At 40.7% G+C, this 25,710-nt stretch overlaps 1 protein-coding gene across 7 annotated transcripts in view; it reads left to right on the forward strand.

The window, feature by feature from the left end:
* kiaa0586 (KIAA0586 ortholog) overlaps positions 1-25,710 on the forward strand; it is an 82,726-nt gene that overhangs the window by 26,382 nt on the left and 30,634 nt on the right. For 6 of the 7 annotated variants that reach the window (XM_060879613.1, XM_060879617.1, XM_060879616.1 and 3 more), the window contains exons 11-19: positions 10,004-10,232; positions 11,354-11,452; positions 12,475-12,698; positions 17,023-17,095; positions 17,296-17,577; positions 18,462-18,630; positions 19,236-19,412; positions 23,344-23,528; positions 23,764-23,859. In XM_060879613.1, the coding sequence (XP_060735596.1) occupies positions 10,004-10,232; positions 11,354-11,452; positions 12,475-12,698; positions 17,023-17,095; positions 17,296-17,577; positions 18,462-18,630; positions 19,236-19,412; positions 23,344-23,528; positions 23,764-23,859 (1,534 nt within the window). The remainder of the gene's footprint in view (positions 1-10,003; positions 10,233-11,353; positions 11,453-12,474; positions 12,699-17,022; positions 17,096-17,295; positions 17,578-18,461; positions 18,631-19,235; positions 19,413-23,343; positions 23,529-23,763; positions 23,860-25,710) is intronic. The other variant, XM_060879615.1, reaches the window with a different exon arrangement.

Below are 25,710 nucleotides of genomic sequence, written 5' to 3' on the forward strand. Positions count from 1 at the left end.
CAGAACGGATGGCAGACTGACTGCTTCCCCAAGGCAAACATTTAGCACCACAGAATGAATCATCTTGGCCAAATTAGTTGGCAGTGGATGGGTTTTTCCTTGCATGAGCTGACATAAAATATGACCTGTCTATCATTTGGAGGGCAGACTCTTTTTACATGAAGATATCTTTTTTATTTTTTTGGTTTATCTCTCCTTTTCTTATGATATATTACCTCTATATTACCTATATTGGCCTTCATTAACAAACAGTTGCTTAAACAATTGCTGTTTTTAGACAGAGGACATACTATACTCTTTCCTCTCTGCTGAAACATCCTTCTGCAGAAATTAATTCAGCCTGTGCTGTCCTCAGTCAAGCCTTTGGCTCCTCCACACGGAAATCTGGACGCTGTTAGTGAACAGAGGCGAATACAAGTACAGCTAAGTGAACTGTAATGTCACTGGCTGCATTCCCACCTAATGGTTTAACCACTCATGATTTCTATCCATCTTGTTTTAGATGCACTTCAGGCAGGTATTAAAAAAAGTTGCGCTCTCATAAAAAATGTCATGTTACACTTTTTGTGCCAGCAAGTGTGTATTTTAACATGCAATATCTGAAAATCTCAGAGCATTCTAAATCTCTCAGGATGCTGCACATCGTTTCAATGCAGTGATGAATAAGTGTGGCTTCAGGGCAAGTGACATTGGGTAGCATGTGTAAATAACATCCTACACAAAAAAACACAACACGCATGAGCATCAGCATGCACAACATATCTGTGTGCCCCGAGACGTTCTAGGAGAAGAACCTTTAGATTAATCAAAAAATGCATGAGCTTTGTAATAAGAGGGATAAATATTAATGAGAGAGCACGGTCCAGGACAGGCGGATGTGTTTTAATAAGAAGCGTATGTGGCGGTGTTGGATAGGGAGGCTGTAGCTTGGCCGCTGGGGCACAGGCCAGTGAGGAGAATACTAATGCTGCTGCATAGCTTGGTTCCTCTGTAGCCTATTTTGCTTCACATATCCTTGTGTAGCATTGTTCACAGGTAAAACAGAATAGTAGAATTATTATTGTTCTTATTAATATATTTTTCATTCTATTTTCTTTTCTTTTTGTTAATTTTTGTTTTGTCTACAATTATTTTGTGCTTCTAAAGCATCTAGATTGTGTGATGTGCATTGCATTTGTGTTGCACCGTGAGTTTGATGATTACATATTGTATGGGTGTGTGGAGATGTGCTTTTGTCTCTGCAGTTGTGTTCAGATTCACTCGGCTGTTATTCTTTTACTTCCATGCAAATGTGTTTGCACACATGGAGTGCGAATGCAAATCACCCTATTTGTATAGCATTTTTGTTGGATATTTGCATGCGCTCTCTCAGCTCTGACCGAGTGACTGTAAGCTCTGCGCTTCAGCTCATTTGAGACTCTGCGCTCACACAGGGGTTCCAGACTAAATGTCACCACTGCCCACAGACTTCCCTACTCAGCGACCTTGCCTCTGCTCAAATGTCACTGTCTCCACCTCACTTTGACACAAGAATGGGGGGCAAGGGACAATATTTACACATCAAGGAAGCCGCAGAACATCATATTGAAATGCTTCAGTTTGTAGTATGTGTGTGGTGTGTCTGTGTATTTATTTATGGCGTGTGTGTGTGTGTGTAGCAAATGGGTATAAATGTGCCAATTCCACATTCTTCTATGTGATGTAGTCCTAGTTTGATTCAATGCATTAATGTACAGATGGCACAATAGCGATCTAGATGTAGTTCACAATGATCAATGCCATTCAAATAAAATCAGACTTCAAAATGTATTCTGCAAAACTAGGAATTCTTAAACATTAAACTCAGCACAAAGAGTTACAAAGGGTCACGGAATGTTAGCTAGGTGAGAAAAGATATCTACAGATAACACTAGGTGAGTGAAAATAACAGCACTTTCCAGTATGTTCTTGATGATTAGCCAATATTGGCCGTTGATAACATGGGATTCCACTACAATAGAAACAAAAACACATTTTATGTACAGCTATATCGAAAGCACCTTTCTGAAATGAAACAAAACTAAACTTGCTCTTGCATTCCAATTTTCCAGATGGACAACGGAGCTAGCTTATGAGGGACGAGCCTAGTAACAGTAGCCTGTGTGTATGAACAAGCATGTATATGCCTTTAATGGACATTATTTGACTCTAGTAAACATGAACAGAACTAAATGTAATGTTCTATGTCATTCCTCATTGATTAATCTTATGTAGGTTACTCATTTGTAACAATATTTGTGTCAATAAATGTCAAATCTGCTTTATTTCTACACGGTTTGAAAAAATGGATATTTATGCATCCCTAGTACTTACAACTGCTTCATTCCTAGGAGTTTTTGTTTTCTGTTCATTGCTTGGAACAGGGAAATGGGAAATTGTTTCTGTTTATGGCACACTTGCATATACAGTTTAAATAATTTGGAGATTCTAGCGCTTTTAACAACACATAAAATGCAGCTTTGCAGAAATCCAATAACCAGCCTCGACAGGGGATCCATCGTCTTTCTGGACGACACCTGATAGAGGATTTTTGGTAATTGCTATGAGTAATACAGATAAAAGACCACCAGTGGTAAATATGTTGAGAATATAAAGAATTTCGACTTGAGACAGCTTTAATTGCGCTGTTTGGAATTGTGGAAAAAGTGCAAGTCTATGGAGTGTCCCACTGAGATTCTACACAGCAGAATTGAATCAAACTGCAAATAGCCAGGATGAAGAAGCAGGAATAGAGAATCAAGATGCCCCAGCTTTGTCTCTGGCAGGTTTGGAGTATGAGAAATGTTTCAGGATCTCGCACTAAAATCACATTGGCAGCAGGAGTACCTGTACAGTTTGACAGATTGTTACTCATGACAGGTGAAAATATACACCTTAAAAAATCATGCGTATGGTGATCACAGTGCAAGCAGGTGTAGCTATGACAGCAACACAAAAAGGGAGATACAGTAGGCAGCACAGGCATGATGACACACAAGGACATCAGCATCCTGCCACTCCACAATCAACAAACCCTAACTGAATATGTGGGATGGGGCGGTGAGTGTACCATTGTCCTAGTTTACCAAAATCTCTCTATAAACCATGATATCTGCCCATTTATTTGGTAGAGGAAGTGGCTGAATAGAAAAAAAGCTCTTTAATCTGCTGTAGTATTCATTATGATATCCATGAGGTAGATTTATTCAGCTCAATGGTAGTATTTTATGGTGTGCCCCAACATTCAGAAAACATATATTCTGACTTACATTAAAATACTGATTACCTCTTTGAGTGACTGACATTTTGTGATACTTTCTGGCTGATTTCATTTATTTAATTGCCTTTCTAGACGTTGCACAATTGTGGGGCAGCTTTCTCACTGCCTCTTAACTTTTGTTTTTTGGGCTTATTGGAACTGTATTAGAAAAAATAATTGGAAATGTATTACAAAAATTGGAACTGTATTAGAAGCTGTTTGGGGCAGGAACCACATTGCCCCATGCTTGCTCTGTGAAGAGGAGCAGTGAACAAACAGGAGAGTTAATAATAATATCAGAGTCACTAAATTTTATGCCAAATTGGGCTACCATAAAAATACTCTGCAACTGCCAATGGTCTTGTTTCATAGCAAATAATTGGAATGAAATCTCATCCATTTTCGCAAACAAAGGCAAAGGCAACAACAGTGTGTCTGTGATGCACAGAACAATTTCTAGTGACCTTGTTACCACACAAAGGCTGTGAAAAAGAAGGAAAATGCGTTCTGTATTTTTAAATGCCTAGATTCATTGGAATAGAATCCGGTCTTATGTTTGGTTCTTGAAATGTAGTTAGGCTAAACCCTGGCAACACTTTGTAATGATATTATCTCTTCTGTTTGTGACACATGCTGATTCATGGCTCAAAGAGACACACATGTTGAATCATACACAGTTAAATAAAGATACGAATCAAAGAGCTCTTCAACTGTGTGCTGGATGACTGTGTTAAAAGCCATCTAGGTTGGTTAATCAGAAAGCTTAATTTCTGGTAGGTTACTCAGCATCTTGCTTCTGATCTCTTTTATGCATTCAGAATCCTTATTAAGATGGTGTAACAATGTAGGATGTATGAGGAAAATATAACCAATAGCACTGTGTATAAGAAAAAAAAAAAGCTAAGCACAGCCTTGTGGAATACCAAGCGTAACTTATGGATATGAAGAGAATTCACCATTAACACCCAGAGAGCAGTCAAGGAGATGTGATCTGATGTAGGTAGGAGATGTCTTCTTCCAGAATCCTTTAGTCTATATTGAAAAATATTGTCATCTATGATGTTGAATGCTGCACTGAGAATAAGGAGTACAAGCAGATGCAATAGTTGGAGTAGGCAGAGATTTGATTTGAGAAGCCAGGAATATTTTTTAAGGGCCTGTGAATTGAGTGATTGGACTATAAAGTTCATAACTCTGGTATTGGAGTAGCAGGCTGCTCTCCCTTCAGGCCCCACACCTGTTCTGTCCTGTAAAATTGCCCTTATATTACATTTACTCAGACTTTTTTTTTTTTTTTTTTTTAAAGCTCTCCTCTATGAGTGAGTGAAAGAGAGAATGAATATCCATTTGGGATATCCAATTTCAGCCAAGCCGGAGCTTTAGTGTTTTCAAAGCAATGGCTCGCCTTGTCCTCCTCTCCTCCCTTTTCCTTGCTCTAGTTTTGTTTAAACCCTTTTCCTGAATTCCTGCTTTAGTACAGAAATACTTTTAGTAATGATCGTTCTGTGTTATTTAACACTCCCTATCACCTATCACAGTTTTAAATATCAGTTGAACCATGACCAAAGACAACTAGTGCATCCAGACGTACAGTGTAATTACTAGTGGTGAAATTGTGCGTACTTGGGGAGAAAACTGTTACAGGTGTCGTGAGCAGATGAAGATAAATGAACACGAGGGATCTTTATTCACTCATGAAGTGCATGGCTTCTTTTTTTCTGATTACAGAGCAAGGTGGTCAGCCCTAGCAGTGTATGCCAAGGCCTCATGCGTATTAACTGGGCTATTTGAGAGCTGCTGACGATTGCAAATGTGTGTGTATGTTAAGAGAGATGGCATTTAGATGACAAAGAGGGTCACCCAACAGCTGTGCACTCGCTTGCTGACTTGATAGATGATGGCTTTTCCTGCGTAATATAAACCACAAACAACAGGCACGTGATGTGTACAACAGTTATAGAAGCATTCTTCTTTTTCCCTCTGGGCCATTTCTTTTGATCAAGTGCCTTTTTATTAAGCTGGCAATTAAATATGCATTACATACTTTAAATTACTGATGGGCACTAATCAAGTGCTGATTAGGTTACTGTTGAATTTATTAGTAAAATATTACTCACACTTTGACTCCATGGCATGCACTGGGGCTCATCTTGGGACTTCTTGATCATAAGGCTCTTTGAGCTTGTTGGTCTTCTGTTAACTAATCCATGTGCACTGATATTTTTGTCTTGGTGAAAATTGACTGAATGTTTTATGCCTGGAATTTCATACAAGGTTAAAAACAATTTTTTTGCAGATTATATAGAGACATATTTAGCGAATCTTTTGTGCATACCCACCATCTGAAAGTCAAGTGATATTTTATTGAGTATTCAGTACACTATGTAGGCAGGTCATATTACATCACTTATAGTGTGTAGTGAATAGAAAACCACTGAAGATTTAGCTTTACACTATAGATTGTTGCTGTTTAAAAAAAAAAAGATCTCTGATTTAAAACGAAAGGGGGGAATCTATTGTACCTTGAAATGCTGAGTAATTGTATAAAAAACATTTAAAATGAGTAAATATCAAAAAATAAAATAAAAAAGCATGATCGTTTATGATATTGAGTACTTGTGGTTTTCTCTGCTTAAGAAAGTGACAGATTTTACTTTGTGTGGTTTATGTGATATAAATGCACATAATGTAGGACTATAGCATTACAGATTCATTAATATTAATGCTGATTATAAGCAATTGACTGCCTAGTTTTAGTTATTCTTCAGTTATTAAATTGAAATTAAAATGTATAAAAGGCCAAATCCACAAGTCTTTTTACTAATTGAGTAACTGATTACTCTTTTTGTATAAATTTGTATAAATACTCGACTAGTAAATGGAATGAAATGACCATCACTAATTCTAATGGGTATTTATTTAATGTTCCGTAAATTGTACACTTGTATTCACAGATAAAAAGATAATATTTGCTGTCTGCTTCTCTGTCTTTTTCTCCTGCAGTGGTGTTTGTTTGGTGTCTAGTTAAGCTGCATTGTACATTGTCTGATTCAGAAGCCTGCTATATAAGTTCTTTATTACTGTTTTAGTCTACTGCCAACTGCTCAATAAATAATCCCCTAATTGACCCCTTGTTCCCAAATGTACCTTAGTTATAGTGTTTTACTGCACCTGAACATCTAGCACCTGGCTCAACGAAACTCCTGTTGTCATGGTTTTTTATTTAATGCACCAGTTTTACGTCTCTCTCTCTCTCTCTCTCTCTCTCTCTCTCTCTCTCTCTCTCTCTCTCTATAATAATCTTTTTTTGGAAAAGCCGTATGCCGTCCCCTTTCCAATTTAAGCCAGCAGACAGAGGTCCTGCTGTTTTTTTTTCTCCCTGCTGTCTCCCCCACTGTGTGTGGTACCATGCACATCAATGACTACCTGCACTGACATTTACTCCCTGCCTTATGAATGGAATCTAAACTGGCAGCATCACTGCACATGCACGCACAGACCACTTTGAACCTCCACCATGGTGGCTGAAACCTTTTTTGTGCTTCGGTGCAGGGACGCAGCGGTGCAGAGGAGAGAGAGAGAGAGAGAGAGATTGGATGGTCAGTCCTTTACTGAGAGCGATTCTCTTCTTTCTGCTCCACATACTCTGTGACATACAAAAGAGGGCATCAAGAAATGTTAAATAGGAGAAGGAATTTTCTTTCTTTCTTTCTTTCTTTCTTTCTTTCTTTCTTTCTTTCTTTCTTTCTCTCTCTCTCGCACACACACGCGTGCACACACACACACACACACACACACACACACCCCTACTTTTATTTAACTCTCGTTTTTGGGCTCTGGGATTTTATCGGGATGTTTCCCCTGTTGTAGGAGGAGCTCCAAGTCTTTGGGAAGTCAATTTGCCAATGCCCTTGTATATCCTCTCAAGGGTGAGTTGAATATTAGATAGAATCCTGATCCTTATCTTGAGGGATGACTGAAAAGGTGCTACACACTGATAAGGTTTAGCATTCCGCTGCGAAGTGACTAAAAATCAATAGTGAAATGTGAGCCGAGGGCATTCTCACTTATAACTATTAAGAAGAATCATGCAAGTCATGGTCAGACACATAAGCAGCTCAACTATAATGGCTATAAAAGTCTGAAGGCTCTTAGTGAAGCTATAAAAAGGACACCTGTATTGGCATAATTTCCACTAACCCTGAATATTGTCTTGCCAGCATGAGCACAGAACCTTTTTAATGGCCCATCCGTGAGAGACGAGTTCAAATATGCTTTCTGTTTTTTCTGTCCTGTTGAAGGAGACTTGGATAGAGTGACCTCTGCAGGGATATTTAGCTCTCCTGTCTGTCTGAATCTACACCCTAATCAGTTTTGGGTGAGATCAAAATGCTTGTCTTCTCCTCTATTGCTCACCCTCTTCAAATGGATTAGCTCCTTTTGTGGCATCTTGAAGCTGATTGAAGGCAGTGCGCCGTGCGGAATACATCAGGGCGTCCTCTGCATCACGGAAACGCCTCTCTGGGCTTCATGTTTATTTATCGTGGAGCCCCTGAATGGCAAAAAATAGGTTCGCTTTGTCTCTGTACTTCATGTCAGGAGAGGAAACCTGAGGACATAATGCGGCACTGATGATACTATTTCCTAATGCACAAAGCTTCCCATCTGCCTACACACAGATTACACACAATGTAGCCTTGGGTTAATTCAGGGTTTTTTAACATCAGACATTTCACCTTGAGAGAATTTAAATGCAGTTTATTTTTTCAGTTCATTCAGATACTTATGAAGATTGGCTTTGACGATATCAGTGGACTGGAAGGGCAAACTGCTCACCCTCTGCAGACTTCAGAACTGACACACTATTGTGTCGTGTAATTTATTTCCCAACCATGTTCAACTAGTGAGGACAAGCGTAACACTATAACGCTAACTTGTTATATACAGTGTGATTTCTCTATAGATGAGGTTTAGGACATGAGGTAAATTGTGTACTTGTCTTGTCAAAGGCATGCAGGAAGACAAACCATAGAAATTTGATTCAGTCCTTCAGGGCTTTGATAATGTTCCGTTCTTGCTCGTATTATAAGGAACAGGTTTATTCATCTTCTGTCCACCTTCAGCTTTTTTTGTTAGATTTCTCAGAGATTGTTCTGGCTGCTTTTTGAGTTCAGAATGAATGTGAGGCTCTGTGTGCAGTAGGCTAGAGAGGGATGAATAGACATAGTGTGAGTGCATAAGAGAGTGTGTGTTTGTGTGTCTGTGAGAAAGTAGCCTAGTTGAAAGTGTAGTGAAGCATTCAAAGCAGCTGACAGGATGAGTGGTGTATCTTTGGGCTCTGCAGTCAGTGTGGGTTAAAGTCCTGAGGCGTGGTGTTCGACTGTCAGTTTTGACCTCAGCACTGGATGTACAGTCACTCTGTATCATCCCCATGCCTATTTTCTTTTTTTGTCCAGTTCTCACTTACTTTCAAATACATATTTGTTCTACTTCCACTTCAAATAATCTAAAAGACAAGATGATTATGGCCAAATCATTACAACGGCCATGATTTCTATATCAGTTCCCATAAATATTTCTCTTCTTCACTCTGAATAATCTTTTACGAAGCTTTATTTTGCCTCTATGTTTATTCTCTCATGATTGGCTTCCTTTGTTTACTCTGCAGAATCAAGCACATAATCTCTTTATGTTTTAGAGGTCTATTCCTCTCCCAGTGAGTTAGTGAACAGGACTGCGAGCATCAACAAAGGCACACCAAACAATATTACATTTGATAGCTTTGGGCATCATAACCTTCAGCGTCATGAGTATAACGGATAACTATTTCACACTTCATGTGCTACAACAACAGCCACTCTTGCCCTTTGAGTGACAGATTTGGAAATTGTTTCTAAATGGTGCCTTTTTCACCTTTTCCTGTCAGGCCTGATTTAGCCATCTTCTTAGAAAGTGTCTTTGTGTCTTTTTACATCAGTTAGTATGATTTGCCCAAATGGAAAATGTCTCTACATGGTTAATTGGTCGCGTGTTAGACAAGCACAGCAGTGTTTTAGACACAGAGTTCACAGTAATGTTCGATGAATTGGCAACACTACACTATGAAAACAGTTCAGAGTGACGGCTCCTGGCTCGAACCTGTTAAGTAAACCCCCCTCACTCAGGGCCTCTGAGCTTTTTCATTAGATTGTGCTGCCAAGCCAGAGTAAATACATATTTTAACTTCAGTGGTGGCTGACTATTTTTACACCTATCACTCATGCCAAATGTACAGTAAACAATGAGCTATGCAGATAGATGTCAGAGAGAGAGCACAGAGAGGGCAACTCCAACTGAAGTCCCTTCACACAGTTTGTGGGTGCTGATTGTCCCATCCTCACTGCTACAAGGCCCTGTTGTCCTTTAGCTGACCTTCATATTCATGCCACTTCTCAACATTGCTCCTCTCATGAGCCAGACCACTGTTGGCTCCTCAGTATGCATTTTTTTGTTCTGATTTGTTGCTTCTGAAAGCGAAAATGATTAGATATCTTATTGCATCTATTGTTTTGTGTGGAGATTTAGGCCTCATAATTTACCTTGTAATGTACATAATGTAAAAAAAATGTCAGAAAAGGAGATTCAGCTCATGATCTCAAGCTACTGCCAGAACCTGTTGTATTGCATAAGCCTGGTCCTACATGTGTGGCATACAGATATGACTCAACTTAGTCTTTTTTCTTTTAGAGAGAACCTAGGAGAAACATGCTTTTTTCCCACTGGAAGGGTTGAACCAGAGAGGCCAGCTGCTACGCTGACCAAACTTCTGAGCACAAACATGAGCCAAGAAAGCCTGAAGGGAATGCCTACTTTAATCCATGCAGCTCCAAGCAGCTCCAGCTCTGCTGTTCAGCAGGCCAATGCAGTGCTACAGGATCTGAGCAGAATCAAAGACGAGATGAGAAACTTAATCCAGGTAAGTGTGGTTAACTAATAGCATAGGACGAATCATAGCACTGGGCACTGTAATCTCAAAATATACATGTCTGACACTTTTTTCTGCTTTTACTCCAAACATTTATTCATAATGTGACTGTAAATTACATTTGCTTTACATGTGACAGTGTTGTCCATATGACTCTCTCAAATATTCCATTTTAAAGATCAACCATTATTGATCATACCTGGTCAGTTACTCTAACCTAATATCTGATAAGAAACACCCAGTGCATTCAATACTATGTTGATCAGCAAGGTGCTCACCTCCTAAAGCCGACCAATGTCGATTCCTGTGCTGTGCTTTAGGAAGTGCTAATCTAATAGAAGCAGGACTCTGATGAAATCAAGCCAAGATGCCGACCCTGCATCTTGTATCTCTGTGACTCGACAGCAATTTTCCACTTGTTTTTTTTCCCCCTCTTCGTCCATCACTAATAAATTACAGCACTTCTTCCTTCTAACAAATGTGCCACTGCCTGTTTCCATCTATTACAGTCAACCCCCTCCCCCACCCTCCTCCTAGAGGAGGAATTGAGTTTCGAGGCACGCCTTGGCTGCGGCTGAAAAATTCCATCAGCCAAGAATAATGTAACACAAGGCAAATGACACATTAGCATATAATTGAGGATGCGGGATTTGAATGCTCTTTGGCCGTTGACAGAGAGGCCCAGGAGTGTGTGTTTGTCTATCTGTCTCTGTCGCTCTCTGAGCTGAGAGAGCCTAGTCACTCTATGCTGTCAGAGCCTGGCCTGTTTTAATGGAATGTCACTCACACCTACCCACTGCACAGCGAGGATCATGCTCCTGCACACGACGGCTGTATGCCCCTCAATGTCATGAAAATTTCATATACCTTGCTTCTGTGAATAGAAACAAAATGTTAGAATCAGAGCATGAGTGGATTGATTATTGACAATGTTTTATACTACATTGTTATAGAGACATGATTTGTTCTGTTACAACAAATGCATCCTTGCTTTTCTGTGTTTGCTTGTGTGTGTGTGTGTGTGTGTGTTGAGCCAAATCGAGTCATACCATTGTTTAACAATAACTGTAGTCGGCTTTCTCCTAATCCGACCTCTCTGTGCTCTCTACCAGACTGCTGATGCATTTCCTGTGAAGCCTGCCGAACCAAGCCACCCCGCACCCCCCACCCTGCCCTCTCCTCCACCCAAGCCCCCACCCCCAGTCTCCATGGTAGGTTCCCATAGCAACTACAGCCTCTGCAGTGCCTGCATTACGGCCGTTTCCTCCACACTGGTCACAACAAGCTACAGACACAATGGCACCTTTTATATGTCGCAGTTTGAGACGTGCCGTTATGCAGAGACTGTACAGATAAATTAGGGTCGTTATCTCTCATGTACACCTGGATGGAAAGAATGAATGCACAATGGCTCTAAAAATCCATATCCACGCTGCGTCACAGCTCTGCAAACACAGCAACAGCCATTTGCAGCTTTCCTTTTGTTGAGTGTTTCATGGTCTATAATTGGCAGCGTAGCAGGAGAGGCCTTACATTATTTGTAGGACTTGTAGCTTAAGAACTGAATTACACAGATTCTGATTTGGCAATATTACACATCTGAAAAGCCATTTACTCAAACAGAAGTGAACATTCAGCAAAAGTACTCATTGCCCTCAGTTTGGACTTGAATCAGAGTACAGGCTAGGAAAGTGACTCTTTGCATGTTGAATTCTTAATTGGAGCGGGTGAGGGACAGAGACTCGTATCAAGCTGACGAGGGTGTGATCTCAGTAATGGATTTTTGGAACTCGGATTTATAATGAGGAGAGGATAAGAGGAAAAGACAGCTAAGATCCCACTGTTCCACATAATAAATGAAAATGGAATGGAGCAAGTTTGCTACACACAGCTAATCTTGGACTTCTGTTGCTTTTAGTGCATAGCGAGTGGGACTTGATGTTTTTTCCCTCAACTAAACAATAAAAGAATAGCATTTAATACATATTCCTCACATTCATTGTTCCTGTTTTTTCTTGTGTGTCAATCCTGCCAGAGTAGCACCACTTTCCATTAATGGATTAATTTGGGCTTCTTATCAGAGCTGAATTATATTTCCTTTGTTTGTCTGTCATGTACAGAGAGATTTTCAGTCTGATATTCTTCTTCTTCAACCTACAAAAGACCTATGGCTTTAATCACAGATGTGTGAAGCTCAGGTTTTTTTTTTTCCTTTTCTATTTTTCTCTCCTAGCCATCAGAACAACATGATAAGGTCAGTCCTGAGGCTATTCTCCTGTCTCGACCCAACCAGCTACAGAATAGCCATCCACCTGTCTCCATGTTTGAGGATGCGGAATGTGTCCTGAGGCAGGTCAGACAAAGCCGGAAGGTTCTAGAGGAGAATCTGCAGGCAATTTTGAGAGCCAAGGATGGAGAGGTGCTTCATACACAACTAGAGGCTCTGTCAAACAACAGGTATGATGTCTGACAGCGCTATACTTACTCTGAAGTCAAAACAATACTGTAAATGCGTCACTCCTGTTGAAATTCTGTTTAGTGTCAACGAATAATTTTGTAATTTAAAGCGGAATTTCACTGCTTTTAAAAATAATATCAGAAGTGCTTACACCTGGTTATGCCAGGTTACACCAATTATCAGATGACACCGTACCTTAAATAAATTCTCTATTAAATAAATCACCGAGAATGTGATAAGACAAAACAAACACTGGGAGCTAATATTGTCCTTATTTATACTTGTGACAAAGGTAAATGGTAGAAAGACATGGGGGCATTTCCAAAAGGCTTATTCATACATATTCAGTGATACATTTTATAAGGGTAGATGCCATTTTTGTTGTTTCTAAAATATTGCAATACATCAAACAATGAATTTTTTTCTCATAGATTATTTAAATTAACTATTTTATGTAGTGACAAACACTGCAGCTTCTTTTGCATAAAGAATTTAAATCATAATGTTAATATTAATGTTAACTCAAGAATAGCGGCATAACATTTTTATCTAAATTCTCAGCAATGGTCTGTCCATTCTCTTGTGTGTGACTGAGTAACTTTTCAGTTTTACGCTTCTAAAACTTTTGCCTTGCAAATGTGCCCAGGCATAAGGCCCTGCATGTGATTGACAGCTAGCCTCAGAGCACACTCCAGGCAGGGAAGGGCTAAGCCAAACGGAACCATCACAATGATTGGCGGCTGTCAGTGGAGCTCTTATTCCAGCTCTACTTAACCCCCATACATTTGGCCTAGATACTTCACCTGGCCTATGTCCATGCCACCACCAGTGTTTTCATGTACAACACCAGGAATCTTTTTTTTTTTTCTTTGAAGCATTACAAGTTCTCCTGAAGGGATAACATCAGACAAGATTATTATAGCTTTTATGCCACTATGGATTTTCAGATGTCTTTGTGTATATGACATTTTTTTTACAGTAGTATTCTTAGACTGACAGAGAATGCATACAAATTGTACTCTAATAACACATAGCACGCTTCTAATAGCCGTAATGCATTCTGAATATAAAATATATCAAATTTCATCTCTGCCAAATTCCATTGCATCATAGATTCTGACTAAACCTAATGCGGAGCGTGCTGTCAGCTCTCGAGAGGTGCTGTTTGTTTATGGCTTTTAGGAAGCATGGCACTAAGAATGAGTGGCAGAGGCTCAGAGAGCTGTTTTAGTAGCTCTCTTGAAATGGGGCTCAGACTCTTATAGCAGAAAGTCAGACGCAATCTCAGCACTCTGACTGCTCTCGATGTGACATTAGCCCAGCTCCCTCGGGTGCGTAGCCACTAATGGTTTGTGATGCTGCAAGAGGTGGATGGAGTGCATGAGCAGGGAGAGCCGCTGGAGAAGAGATGGGGCAGGCGAGGGAGTGCTAAAGGAACAGTTTAAAAGAGAAATGGAGAAGGATGCCCTAGGATTGCTGTGTGCTTCTGCTGATGATACTGAAGATCTTAGAAGAGGAGGCAGGTGCAGTAATGGCACCCCACAGGCTCTCCTTTGGCTTACAGCACTCTCAGTGTAGGGTAAAACACAGCAGGCATGATTTTGTCAAGGAGCATTTCATGTGTCACTTAATACAATTTGTTTTGATTGATTACTTAGATATTTGATCTGCTTAAATTTGACTTGGAACCGTGTGCTTCACCAAGGCTAAACATCTGTGGGGTGTGGTTTTGGCTCAGTGGCTCCCCTCTGACACTTTACAATACCCAGCCCTGAATCCAAACTCTCATTTAAAAATGTCAGCCCCACTGGTGATTGTCTCGAAAATGGCAGCTGCAATCAGCTCTGCTCTTATTGTGTGAACATGAAAACACAAACATGCAGGTTGATGTGGCTGCCTCTCCCTGGTATAATGGCTTTGATCGTTTCCTCCACCAAAAGGTCGTAAGGACGGAGAAGCCAGCTACTGCTGATTCGTCCTATCTCTCCTTCTCTAAGGTTCCACCTGCCATCCTTCAGGTTGGTGGGGAGGCGCTCTGCATCATACGTTACATCCATGCTTTGATAGATTCATTCATTTTGGGGGTCTGACTTTGCAAAACGAGGCTGAAGTTGGATTTTATCCCTGCCATTTATTTCTTTGAATAATTAATGAAGCCATTTGCAAACTGGAAAGTTCTCAGCCTTCATTAAGCTCTGTGCCTAAAAAGTAGTGGCCTAACTTCCTCTGAGGTAAAAATGAACCCTGTCCAAATTTGAATTACGTTGTAATTATAGCCATCACCTGCTTTGAAAATCACACAAAGCATGTTGCATAATTCATCAGATGGTTTAGACCACCTTTCGCTTGTTTGGCTGTGGTTTAGAGACTGGCATCACTCTGCATTGTTCCTCACTGGCTTGTCTTTTTTTTGGCTTTGTGCCGGGTTCTTTCTGTTCTGTGTTATTTAGTTCTCACAGTAGATGACATCTAATGACATGTAATTCTCTGAAGTTGTACATAGAACGGAAGAGGACACCTGGTTCTACCCTAAGATTAAAGAACTGCCTGGTTATTCTTTTATGCCTTTGTGAGTCAACTCTACCTCTTGTTACTCCTTACAAAGAAAGTTTTGGATTTTTTTTACCAGTAATAGCAGTTGTTGACCACAGTTGCATATGTGCCATTGACTCCATTGTGCTGTTGTCTGTATGACTTAGAGTAGCACATGGATTTATTGCTTTATGGTTGCTTATCTTTATTTAAATGATCAGGACTTATTTCACTTAATGTAAATTTGGCATATGCAAGTGCAGATACATCAGTCACTTTTCATTGCAATTTCTGATATTGAAGCGGGTGTCTTCCATTGAATACAGTACTGTTATTTTAAACTCCTTTAAGTGTGCTGTAGCTTCTGGCATCTTCAGTGGAAACATCTATTTTTTCTTGTCATTTAAGAAAGCTGTTACACTGGATTGTCCTCCCTTTTGTGCAGTCATTACATTCTTCTTCTGTGTGCAGGGAATGTGAATGAGGCATTGGCACTGAATACTCTTTATAGTTCATTTTCCACTTCTTAATTCTCCCACCCCAATCTGAGGATCTCAAATATTCAGCATAATAAAAACTTCAAATGGCCTCAGCTGGAACACGGTGGTGTAAATGTCGAGCAGCCCGTGGGAGGTTAATTGAAGGTCATTTCAAGCACTCGGATCAATCGTGCTCCATTTGGAATCGCGAGTGTCTTCAAGCATCATCTGATTAGGTGAATCCATCACGCTGCAGACACTTGACAAGAGCCGGTGAGCAGCACGGCACAGGCTTTCTGAATGGAAGACAGGGTCTTTTAGGTGTGTGTATTTTGCAGGAGGTTGTTATTTGATGGTAGGAGTAGGAAGCTGGGAGTTTATACGGGGCAAGGTAGATTTTTGGCAATGCACACACACACACACACACACACACACACACACACGTGCGCATACACGCATGACCCACATGAAACACAGATGTTTGTATTCCCACTGTGGTACGGAGTCAGAACATGTCTGCGCTGCCCAGAAACAGCCGTGTACTTTAGGCACCCAAATGAGAGATTCTGCTACAATAATGGGCTTTCCTATTGTGTGTGTGTAAGAGAGAGAGATAGAGAGAGAGAGACAGAGAGATCTCCTCGTAAAAGCACAACTCCCCATATTAACCTGCAAAAATACTCCTAATACCTGTCACTTTATTTCCTTCCATGTTAAATATTCTATCCCTCAAGGGTATCCTGAATTAAGAGGGGAGTAAAAGTGAAAAGATATGATTAAAGAGCATGAAAGAAGGTTTGGCAGTATCTTCACATGCAGTGTGAGTGGGAGTGCAGTATTTTCTTCCCATGTCTGATTTATTCACTGCAATGAGTGATGCAGAGACAGGCCAACAGGCCAGCAGACAGCAGGGCATTAGCATAATTTGTGCTGCAAAGAAGTGCTACAGCGTCCTGGGCATCTTTAAAAGATATATGACACATTTAGTTTGGCACTGCCCCAAGATATCACTCGTCATTGTGATTAATACAGTAGTGTCATTGCACAAGCTCGTGAACTGATTTGCTGAAAGATCCAAAGCTAGAAAGCTAACTGGCTGGGTTATATGGATTAACCATCAGGGTTGTGAACTAATTTCTGAGCGAGAAAGGGTGTGGAAAAGGTACAATTAGACCTGGAGTTGCACAACATGGTCCTGATAAATATTCAGCTAACCAACACTGTGCATTAATGCTTGCTGTCATGAAAAGCCATGTGAATGTGTAAGAGTTGCCACCATATACTAAATTTCTGCCTGTGTCCTACCCTGTAGGGATGCCATCGAGGAGCTGAGGATAAAGAAGACTGTTGATGCCTGGATCAACACAGTGAGCAAGGAGTTTCGGGTGAAAAATCAGCTCCAATCTAATATCTGCAATACAGCCAAATTTAACAGCAATCACATAATACAAAGACCTTTATAAATGATATCCAGAATTATTTTGTATTTCTTTCCCAAAATCTTTACTTTGTAACCACAGTTCTTGGAGCACAGTGCCCTCACCACACCTGGAGTTTGAAATTGCAGTTTTGTTCTCTGTGGCAGGATGAGCTAGCACAACATGGATCCGTTGTTCAGATGAAGGCTGTAGAGAGAGATAGTGTGGCAGCAGGCGGATCAACACAGCAGGATCAGAGCAGCAGGAGCAGGAGCACAGCTGGGAAAGAGGCTGGAAGACTGGGGAGAGAGCGGAAAGGAGCTACTGCAGCGGCAAGGAGAAAAACCTCTCACAGAGACTCCAATAGACCACAGGCAGTGAGCACACAGGCTTCCAGCCAAGAGCTTGCCTCATCTTTCAGAAACAGTACTGAGCAGCACCCACAGGCGGTGAGTGCTGTGGCACCATAACTACCTTCTTGTCACAAAATTCTCACATCGATTAGTGCAGTGAACTGATTTGACTGGTCAGTTGCACACACATTTCACACACAAATGTGGCGTGAACCTGGATTTCATGTACATGTGCAGAAAAGGATTTGAGCTTCCTGAGCCTTGATGGAACAAGCTAATGTGTCACTGTGTCATTAAAGAACAGCTCCCATTGTTAGTTGTGCCACATTACAGGTTAAATAGTGCATGGAAAGAGTACAAGATGTCATTAGCATTTTACTGCAATAGACTTAAACAGTGACCTATTTTTATTTGTGGCTCACTGTAGATCCTCCTGTTCATTATTTATTTGACGGTACATCCAGACAGTAAGCTCACAACACTTAGACGCTGATCTCTTCCATCTGGGTCCAAACACAGCACCTCTGGACACTGCTACTCTTTAACTAAATGAGGTGTTGCAATCATCCATATGCTGCCTCATATCTTTATTTGCTATAAATAAGTGTATGCAGACCAGAGAAGTGCTGATAATAAGTGTTTGGCCTCTGCTTGCTCTGCAGTAATAGCTGGGTGTGTTTCCTAGTTTCAGTTATAACACATTAAAACCTAGCATCTGGTTAATTAAGCCTTTATTACATATAAGGTTAATGATTTTTTTTTTTTTGCCTCAAATACTGTCAAACTGTTAAAACAACTGACAACCTAGTAGTGGTTGAAGAGCAATTTGATTGTTGACACTCAAGAACTGACATAGGAAATATTTCTCTATAAGTCTTTCAATTACAACTCTGTGTAAATGTATGATCAAGGAAGGCCAATAGCCTATATTTTCCTGAAAAACACCTTTCATTTTCCTAATGTTCTTCTTTCTGGTCTAGTCAGAAGTGCTGAAGTCTACAGGTGATGAAGCATACCTAACAAAGGTGTACGGGAAAGCCCTGTATGAGGGACAACGGCGCACATTAAAGAAAGGCCCCTACCTCCGTTTCAACTCTCCTACACCAAAATCCAAAGTGCTGCGTCCTAAAATGGTAGAGCGTGTTAAAGGTAATGCAAATCCACTGAAATGAGCCTACAAAACTAGTATGTGTACAGATACAGTTCCCTCTGAATGTATTGGAACGGAAGTTGTTTTTGCTAAACATCAAGACAGAATGCAGTTATTGCAAGCAATGTAAATGAATCCACAAATTTAATGTTATTTACTTTAATATAAGATTATCTGTTCCTACACTATTGCTGTTAAGCAAATGTAGATGTTATTATAGTGAATGAAAGCTGCCATTCTGATCTGCTGTCTCATTTTCATCTGATATACAACCCAAATAAAATAAAAATAAATGAAAAAAGGTCTTGCTGTTCAATATTTTTGGTGTGGACTATACATCAGTGCAATTTATGCCACGCAAGACGGCTATTGTAATTAGTGAATAGTAGTAATAACAGTAGTTTATTGCAATAACTGTTGTTAATAACTGAATTATAAGCTGCGATTTCTTTCAGCCGCCCTCATAACATAATCTTTTGTGTGTGTGTATAAATATATAGTATACACACGTATATTTATTTGTATACATATATATGTGTGTGCGTGTGTGTAATAGTTCTTATCGTAATAGTTCTTGTGTATACCTATAATACCTACATTACAGGTGTGAAGATGAAGTCCTGCAAAACCCAGACCAGTGATTCTGAAGCTTGTAATGCGTCTCTCCTGCAGCCTGTGTCCTCTGAGCCCCAGTACCTGTTCAGTCCTTGTAGCCCCATCCAGGAACAGCAGCCTGGTTCTCTGTTAAAAGGCTACCTCATGCCCATGGCCATCCCCCTAGGTAAACACTCATTTCTCCTACATCTTCAGTACTAGCTATCTTTCTTGTGTTTGACCAAATGCACTCAAGATTTTTTAAGGATTGCTATCGATTGCAATCTATAACTTTGTCCAGTTTACTGAACATATAGTTGCTTTGGCTAATTAACATCCTCAGGCTTATTAGCTATTAGTCAGGGTCCATTAATTTAGACCCATAATACTATCAAGTAACCACAAGGTTCCTAAATATTTTAATATTGTTGAGTCAGTTGCAGTATTTTTAAACAGCAGTCACGGGCTGTAATGGTACTACCTTAACTAGCTTTGTGCCACGGCAGGAACCTTCATCTTAATGGCACTCTATTAACAGCTAAGAGCTGTAGAGTTCTGTTCACACTGCAGTAAAGCACAGTGCTACAGCTTAACCCAGACAGCTCCCACATCCTGCTGCTGGAAAGCTCCACTTCTTCTGCTTGACAGTGAGCACATAGCAGTATAAAAAATGGGCATAATTAGACAGACATTTAGCTGTGTGAGTTCTTCATTACGGCCGAGTCTTTGCTCATGTAAAGCCTCCGTTCCTCCTCCTAACTTTTTTAATCACTTTACTGTCAAGGCCCTCTAATGCATTCTCATTTCTCGGTTCAAATCACTGCAAGCTACGCCTTATGACCGACCTTGTAGCAAAAGAGGAAGTTAGTTTCTAGGCTAACTACATAAAGGAAAGTTTGTCTGTCTTACAGAGTTTGGGAATCATCTACAAACCTCTAATCGAACACGTTCCAGCATATTGCTCATGCTCCTGTTGCCTTGTGTTTTCACATACAGTATGGTAGTGCAGCTACAACTGAATGAAATCCGTTTGTCATTTCTTTAATGTCCTGAAAAAGTAATTAGAAGCACCTTTTTTAAGCAGGGGTCCATACTTCCCTTCTGATAAAACTTTTGATATGGAGCAGCTTTTGTAATAAGGGCTTGATGCAGAGCTTCTAATGAAGAAGAGTATCAGAAATGGAATCAGGCGGCAGGGAGGGGAATAACGACCTTTCAACAGTGGGAGGCCATTTTGTTCACTGTCGCCCAGCGGCTGAACTGACCTCTGCTCTGAGCTGCGGCAGGGTGAACAAAGCCTTGTCTAATCACATCTGCAATGCAGTGGCCATCACTAGCGTGAGACAGACATGACTTTTTCCTCTTAAATAAGAGAGAGCTTGTCTTTCAGATTTAAAACAGCTGTGCGTCTCTTTGTAAGAGTGAGAGAGCTGCATCTCTCAGAGCTATCAAACTTTAAGGGCGATGAAATGTAGTGTACGTATTTATGTAAAGACGTTTGTTGTATCGGTATACTGTCTCATGTATCTGTACTATACTATATCATACTATACTATTCTATACTATACTATAAGTATTTTGGGGAAGAAAATGTTGTAATTTAATTTTACAGTATTGATCATTCTTTGGCCAATAAAAGTTATAGAGAACAGAATTGTTCAGCTATCACTTAGCTTTGCTTAAGCCATTGTCATCTATAATCACTGCATAGCCACTCCTTCATCATAGAGTTTATCTGAATACATGTTCTACCTATACTTTCCAAGAGCACACTAGAGAAATGCTGTGGCTGCTGCTCCCTGGGGTGGTTTAATCACATCAGACACTTCAGAGCAGTCTATCTGTGTTGGTACTGGTGGCTATCTAATTTCACATCACAGTTTGTGCAGTCTGTGTGTGTGTGTGTGTCTGACTGAAGCCCTGGTGGAAAGTTCCAGACTCGTTAATAACTTCCCAGACTGTTCTGTGGTACTGTCTAGTGTGGATGTGAGGGGGGCAGACCTGGCCAGGTCTGCCCCCTCCTCCACTAGTGACACTCTGCAGGGCTGGAGCTTTGAGCTGCCCTATTTTCCCGGCTCCGTGGCTCCCCGGAGAGGACAGTGGGATTGGCAGAGGCCCCCAGGGAAGCACAGAGAGTCTTTCATCTGCAGCAGCTGTTCAGGCAGTCACATCCGTGGACTGCCTGCTAGTTTCAGACGTCGGCTAAGTATGGCAGACTGCTTCCCACAAATCTGCTTTATGAAGTTCTGCATGGTAGATCAGGGAAGGTACATATCAAATCAGCTATACACGATAGGACCTGATTCAATTTTGCGCTTGGAGAATTGATCAGTTGTCGGTCAATTTACTTTCCACTATATTTTGGGTATCGGGTTGATTTGGTTGTGGCAGCTGAGTTTAAAATTTAAACTTGGGGCCAGATTTGGTATGTTGTCTCCTTGATTTCCTGTTCACTTTCACAAAGTCAAATACCTAGTGTACAATAGCAGGTTTGTTACATATTAATAGTACCAAATTGAAATGCACAAGACTACACACTCCTCCTACTGCAGTGCCAAACGCCTCTGCATACAAGCACTAACCCCTCAAAACATGACCCATGATTGGCTGGCACATCAGTAACAGGGGAGGCAAAGAAAGACACTATGATCTCTCTCCAAATTTAATGTGGCTACATTCTCCTGCTCCTGACAGCACAGCTTGGTTTCTGACACACACTCTTGCACTGTGTTCTTGTTTCTCCTGTCTGATATTAAAATCCAAAAATATTTGCTTGTTCCTAAATGTGCATGCTTTATAGGGTATCTTGTTTTCCTTACTTTTACTTTTCACTCTCCCTTATCCTGAATAAAGTAATGCAAATGAATCGCCTTGGCATTTTATACAACTGAGCCCACATGTTTCCTATCAGATTTTTTTTTATTCCGTATGAGTCAGAGCCTCTTGCCTCAGAGCCACCGTTTGGATCCCCTCCAGGCAAATTATGGAAATTATAAAGCTACATCATATTTGCTTAGCTTCTTGCAAAAACTGGAAAAACAGATTTCTGTGCCTGCAGCAGATTTATGTGAATACATGCATATCTCTTGGGTGTTAATGTGCTATGGCCAAGCTCATGTTCCTGTGTGATTCAGCAAACGAATGACCATTTGTGTGCCCCGTGCAGAGAGGAGAGTCAGCGACCTGACTCTGTTAGCGTACTCTGGCTGAACTTCTTTGTCTCCTGGTTCAGTTCCACAATGGACGCCGGTCATGAAGCTGGGCTGGCGTCCCAGCCTGGCAGATGTGTGTTTGTGTGTGTGTGTGTGTGCGCGCTCTGGTTTAAACAGGGTCTGAGTGTTGTGGATGTCCTTTATGACCTCTCTAGAGTAAAGGAAAAGATAGGTGTAGTTCAGCTCCAGCTGCTGCAGGGAAAGGCTGTTTTTAATATCCCATTCACGTGAGAGAATGACTTGCTGCGTGTCCTGGCGTGTAAATAGTACTGAGATGTTATCTCCCATGTCGGAGCATGGAGGCTCGAACAGAGCTTCGGGGCTTTGCTACAGGAACACGTTCATTTTGCCAGAGTGCATCAGGAGTCCACTCATATTTTAGTTCTCTGAGTGCAGAGCAATGCGTCAGGCTGCCGTGGTGTAGGGAGAAAAGGAGGAGAGGGTTTTTTTTTTTTAGATTTTTTTTACTCTAGCTCAGTCATCCCTCAGCTTCAATCCATATTCATGCTTTCATTAGTACACCATTTAAACTTGTAGATCGTATTCCTAATGCCTTACTATTTGCTTTATATGCTCAGTACATCGTGTATAACATAATGGAGTCGTGGAATAAAATACAACTAATGAATTATACAGTTAATAAAATGCCATCTGAATTTCAGCCAAAGATAATAAATGACTCTAGTAAGTACATGTTGAAAATTAACTACTTACATGTACATTCACCCTTAGGACCTTTTTTTTTATTGTATATTATTTAGAACATTGAAACTTTAGTTGTGAAATAAAAGTATGACATAATTGACATGCTTTTTATTTTTTGGAGTCGTACTCTGAATTTTCTAAAGACCTTTTCATTTATACAGTAAAGTTTGCTCTAAACTTTTGTTATATGCTCCTCCCTAGGCAAGCCCAGAGTTGATGCCCAGGCCGCTTTGCCTTTACGGGTCATTATTAGTGACAAACCTGCAACTGTGATCACCTCCATCCCTCCTGCACCCAGAGTGGCTCCTCTCATCCGTAAGCCCAACACATTGCTGCTGGAAGTTGAGTCTGAATCCAAGAAACCTGCCCCAAACCTCCAAATACAGGTAAATGAGAGTTAGAGCTCTCATCATTCACCAGTTTGTCCCAGGTACTACTAGACCTTTAAATGGTATGAATACATCTCAGACGGTTGTACACAACCCATGGATTTATTTGACATTTCATAACACTTTGTGTCTTTTGGCTTTAATCCAACTACTGGCTTTATGTCTGCTGGCTAAAGTACATGACTTAGCTGCATGCTCTGCAGTATAATTGAAGTACTCTCTCTGTATGAAGGTTCAACCCAGTGTGAACATCGAGAGTGTATCGGCCCAGAGCTGCACACTCTCTCCCTCACCTCCTCCTCCTCTTCTTCCTCCTCCATCCTTTCAGGTAATCAGCCTACACGAGACATAAACACACTTTTCATGTGCTTTCAAACACACTTCTCATGTGCTTTCCATATGCAGCCGTCTTACACAAGACACAAGCGTCATCCGGCTTAGCTACTCGATAATGTATTCTGTTCCACATTCAGGTTCATGCACCTGCAGTCATTAGGCTGCGTAGGTGTGTGGTAGCATTTCAGTAGACAGCCAAATCCTTTCTGTTCCTCTTCTACAGAGAGTGAAGTATAGTTTAGAAGGGATTCACGGTTCAAGGGTTTGTGTGCCCCGTGTTCCGTGTATGTATGTTTCTGCAACAGTGGCACAGTGAGAACGAGTGCAAAGAAGACCTGCTTTTATACTCCCAGGCTGAAGTCTACAAAGAACGATTGTGCTACTAGCAACACGGGCACTAATGTTTCTGCAGTGTCTTAGGTCAACCTCACAGAACCTTCGCTGTTTCTGAGGTGTGTGTGCCTGTACTGTGGGTGCACATTGCAGCCAGAAAGCCCATTATGTTTCTCATATAGCAGGTAGTCTTAGCCCTAATGCTCTAAATGGATGGCGTTAGATTTTGTTCCAGCTCCAGACAGCTAGCTGGTTTTTCCAAGTTGGCATTTATCATTGACCTGCCATTTATACCAAGCCTGCCGTTATAAGCCTGCATGTGAGCTGATGAAGTGTTTCAGGGCAGCATTAGTTGCATTGCTCTGCCACATCTTGGCTGCTCATGCTCCAGCAATCTCAGTCCTTGCCTGTTCCCATCTGGTTGCTAGGCAACACATGGGCTCAGCAGGGATGTTGATTAGTTGATTTGGAGCAGGAGCGCTGTGAGGAAGAAGCATCGATGAACGAGTCCTGCTTGGAAAACACTTACATTCCCAAAGCTTTTTACTACTCAGGCACTGCGAGAGCTCTGGAAATGAGTCATCAGTGGTAAACTCTCTGCACCCTCTGCTCACGTTCATGCACTCTGATGGCTCAGGCTAATGTTTTTAATACCATATCACCATATATCTCTTATGAATGATGTCTCAGCAGCTGAGTTGGTGGAGGTTGTCTTTTTGCTCAACTCAGTGTGAATTGAATATAATGCTTTTAACAATAGCCACAAAACAGCTTTACAGACATATGCATGCAGAATCATAATGAGGAAGCCAGAGGCTGTGGCAAGAAAAAGCTCCCAAAGGTAACATGAGAAATCTGCAGTGGAACCAGACTCAAAAGAGACCACAGCCTCTTCTGCCTGACACCAGATTTCACCCAAGTTGCTCACAGTAGAATTGAATCATAAAAAGAGCACATGCAGTTTCCACCATGAGGCATGTCTCAGTTGCACAACACTCTGACCTTACACATAAGCAGAAGAAAAATATAAGCATGATGAAACAGCCTACATCATGCACACACATTACAGTTTCATGATCCTTGTGTGGCTCCATTAAATTCTGAACATGTGTGAATGATAATAAGATGTGGACTTGCTGGGTCAAGTGCTGTTGAAGCGATAAGCTTTGAATTGACAGTGGAAGCCATATTGTTCAGTTAAATCAAATTAACGGTGATTACGGTAATCATTTCTACTCGGACTGTTCATGCCCCACTACAATGGGAATATACCATAGATACCTTGCCATCATCTCATACATACAGTAGGCTCCAAAAGTCTGAGACCACAATTGAAAATGCTTCTTTTTTGTTTTATTGAATGCAACAATTTTAATTACAAATTATGTTACTATGCTATTACTATGCTATATACTACTATGCTATACTATTATGTTCACTTAACAACCTAAGTGAAATGTATCATTTTTAAAATATTTATACGAATAGAGTTTCTTAGTATTTGGTTTTT

Source organism: Tachysurus vachellii, chromosome 10 (genome assembly GCF_030014155.1).
Source record: "Tachysurus vachellii isolate PV-2020 chromosome 10, HZAU_Pvac_v1, whole genome shotgun sequence".
Taxonomy (NCBI): Eukaryota; Metazoa; Chordata; class Actinopteri; order Siluriformes; family Bagridae; genus Tachysurus; species Tachysurus vachellii.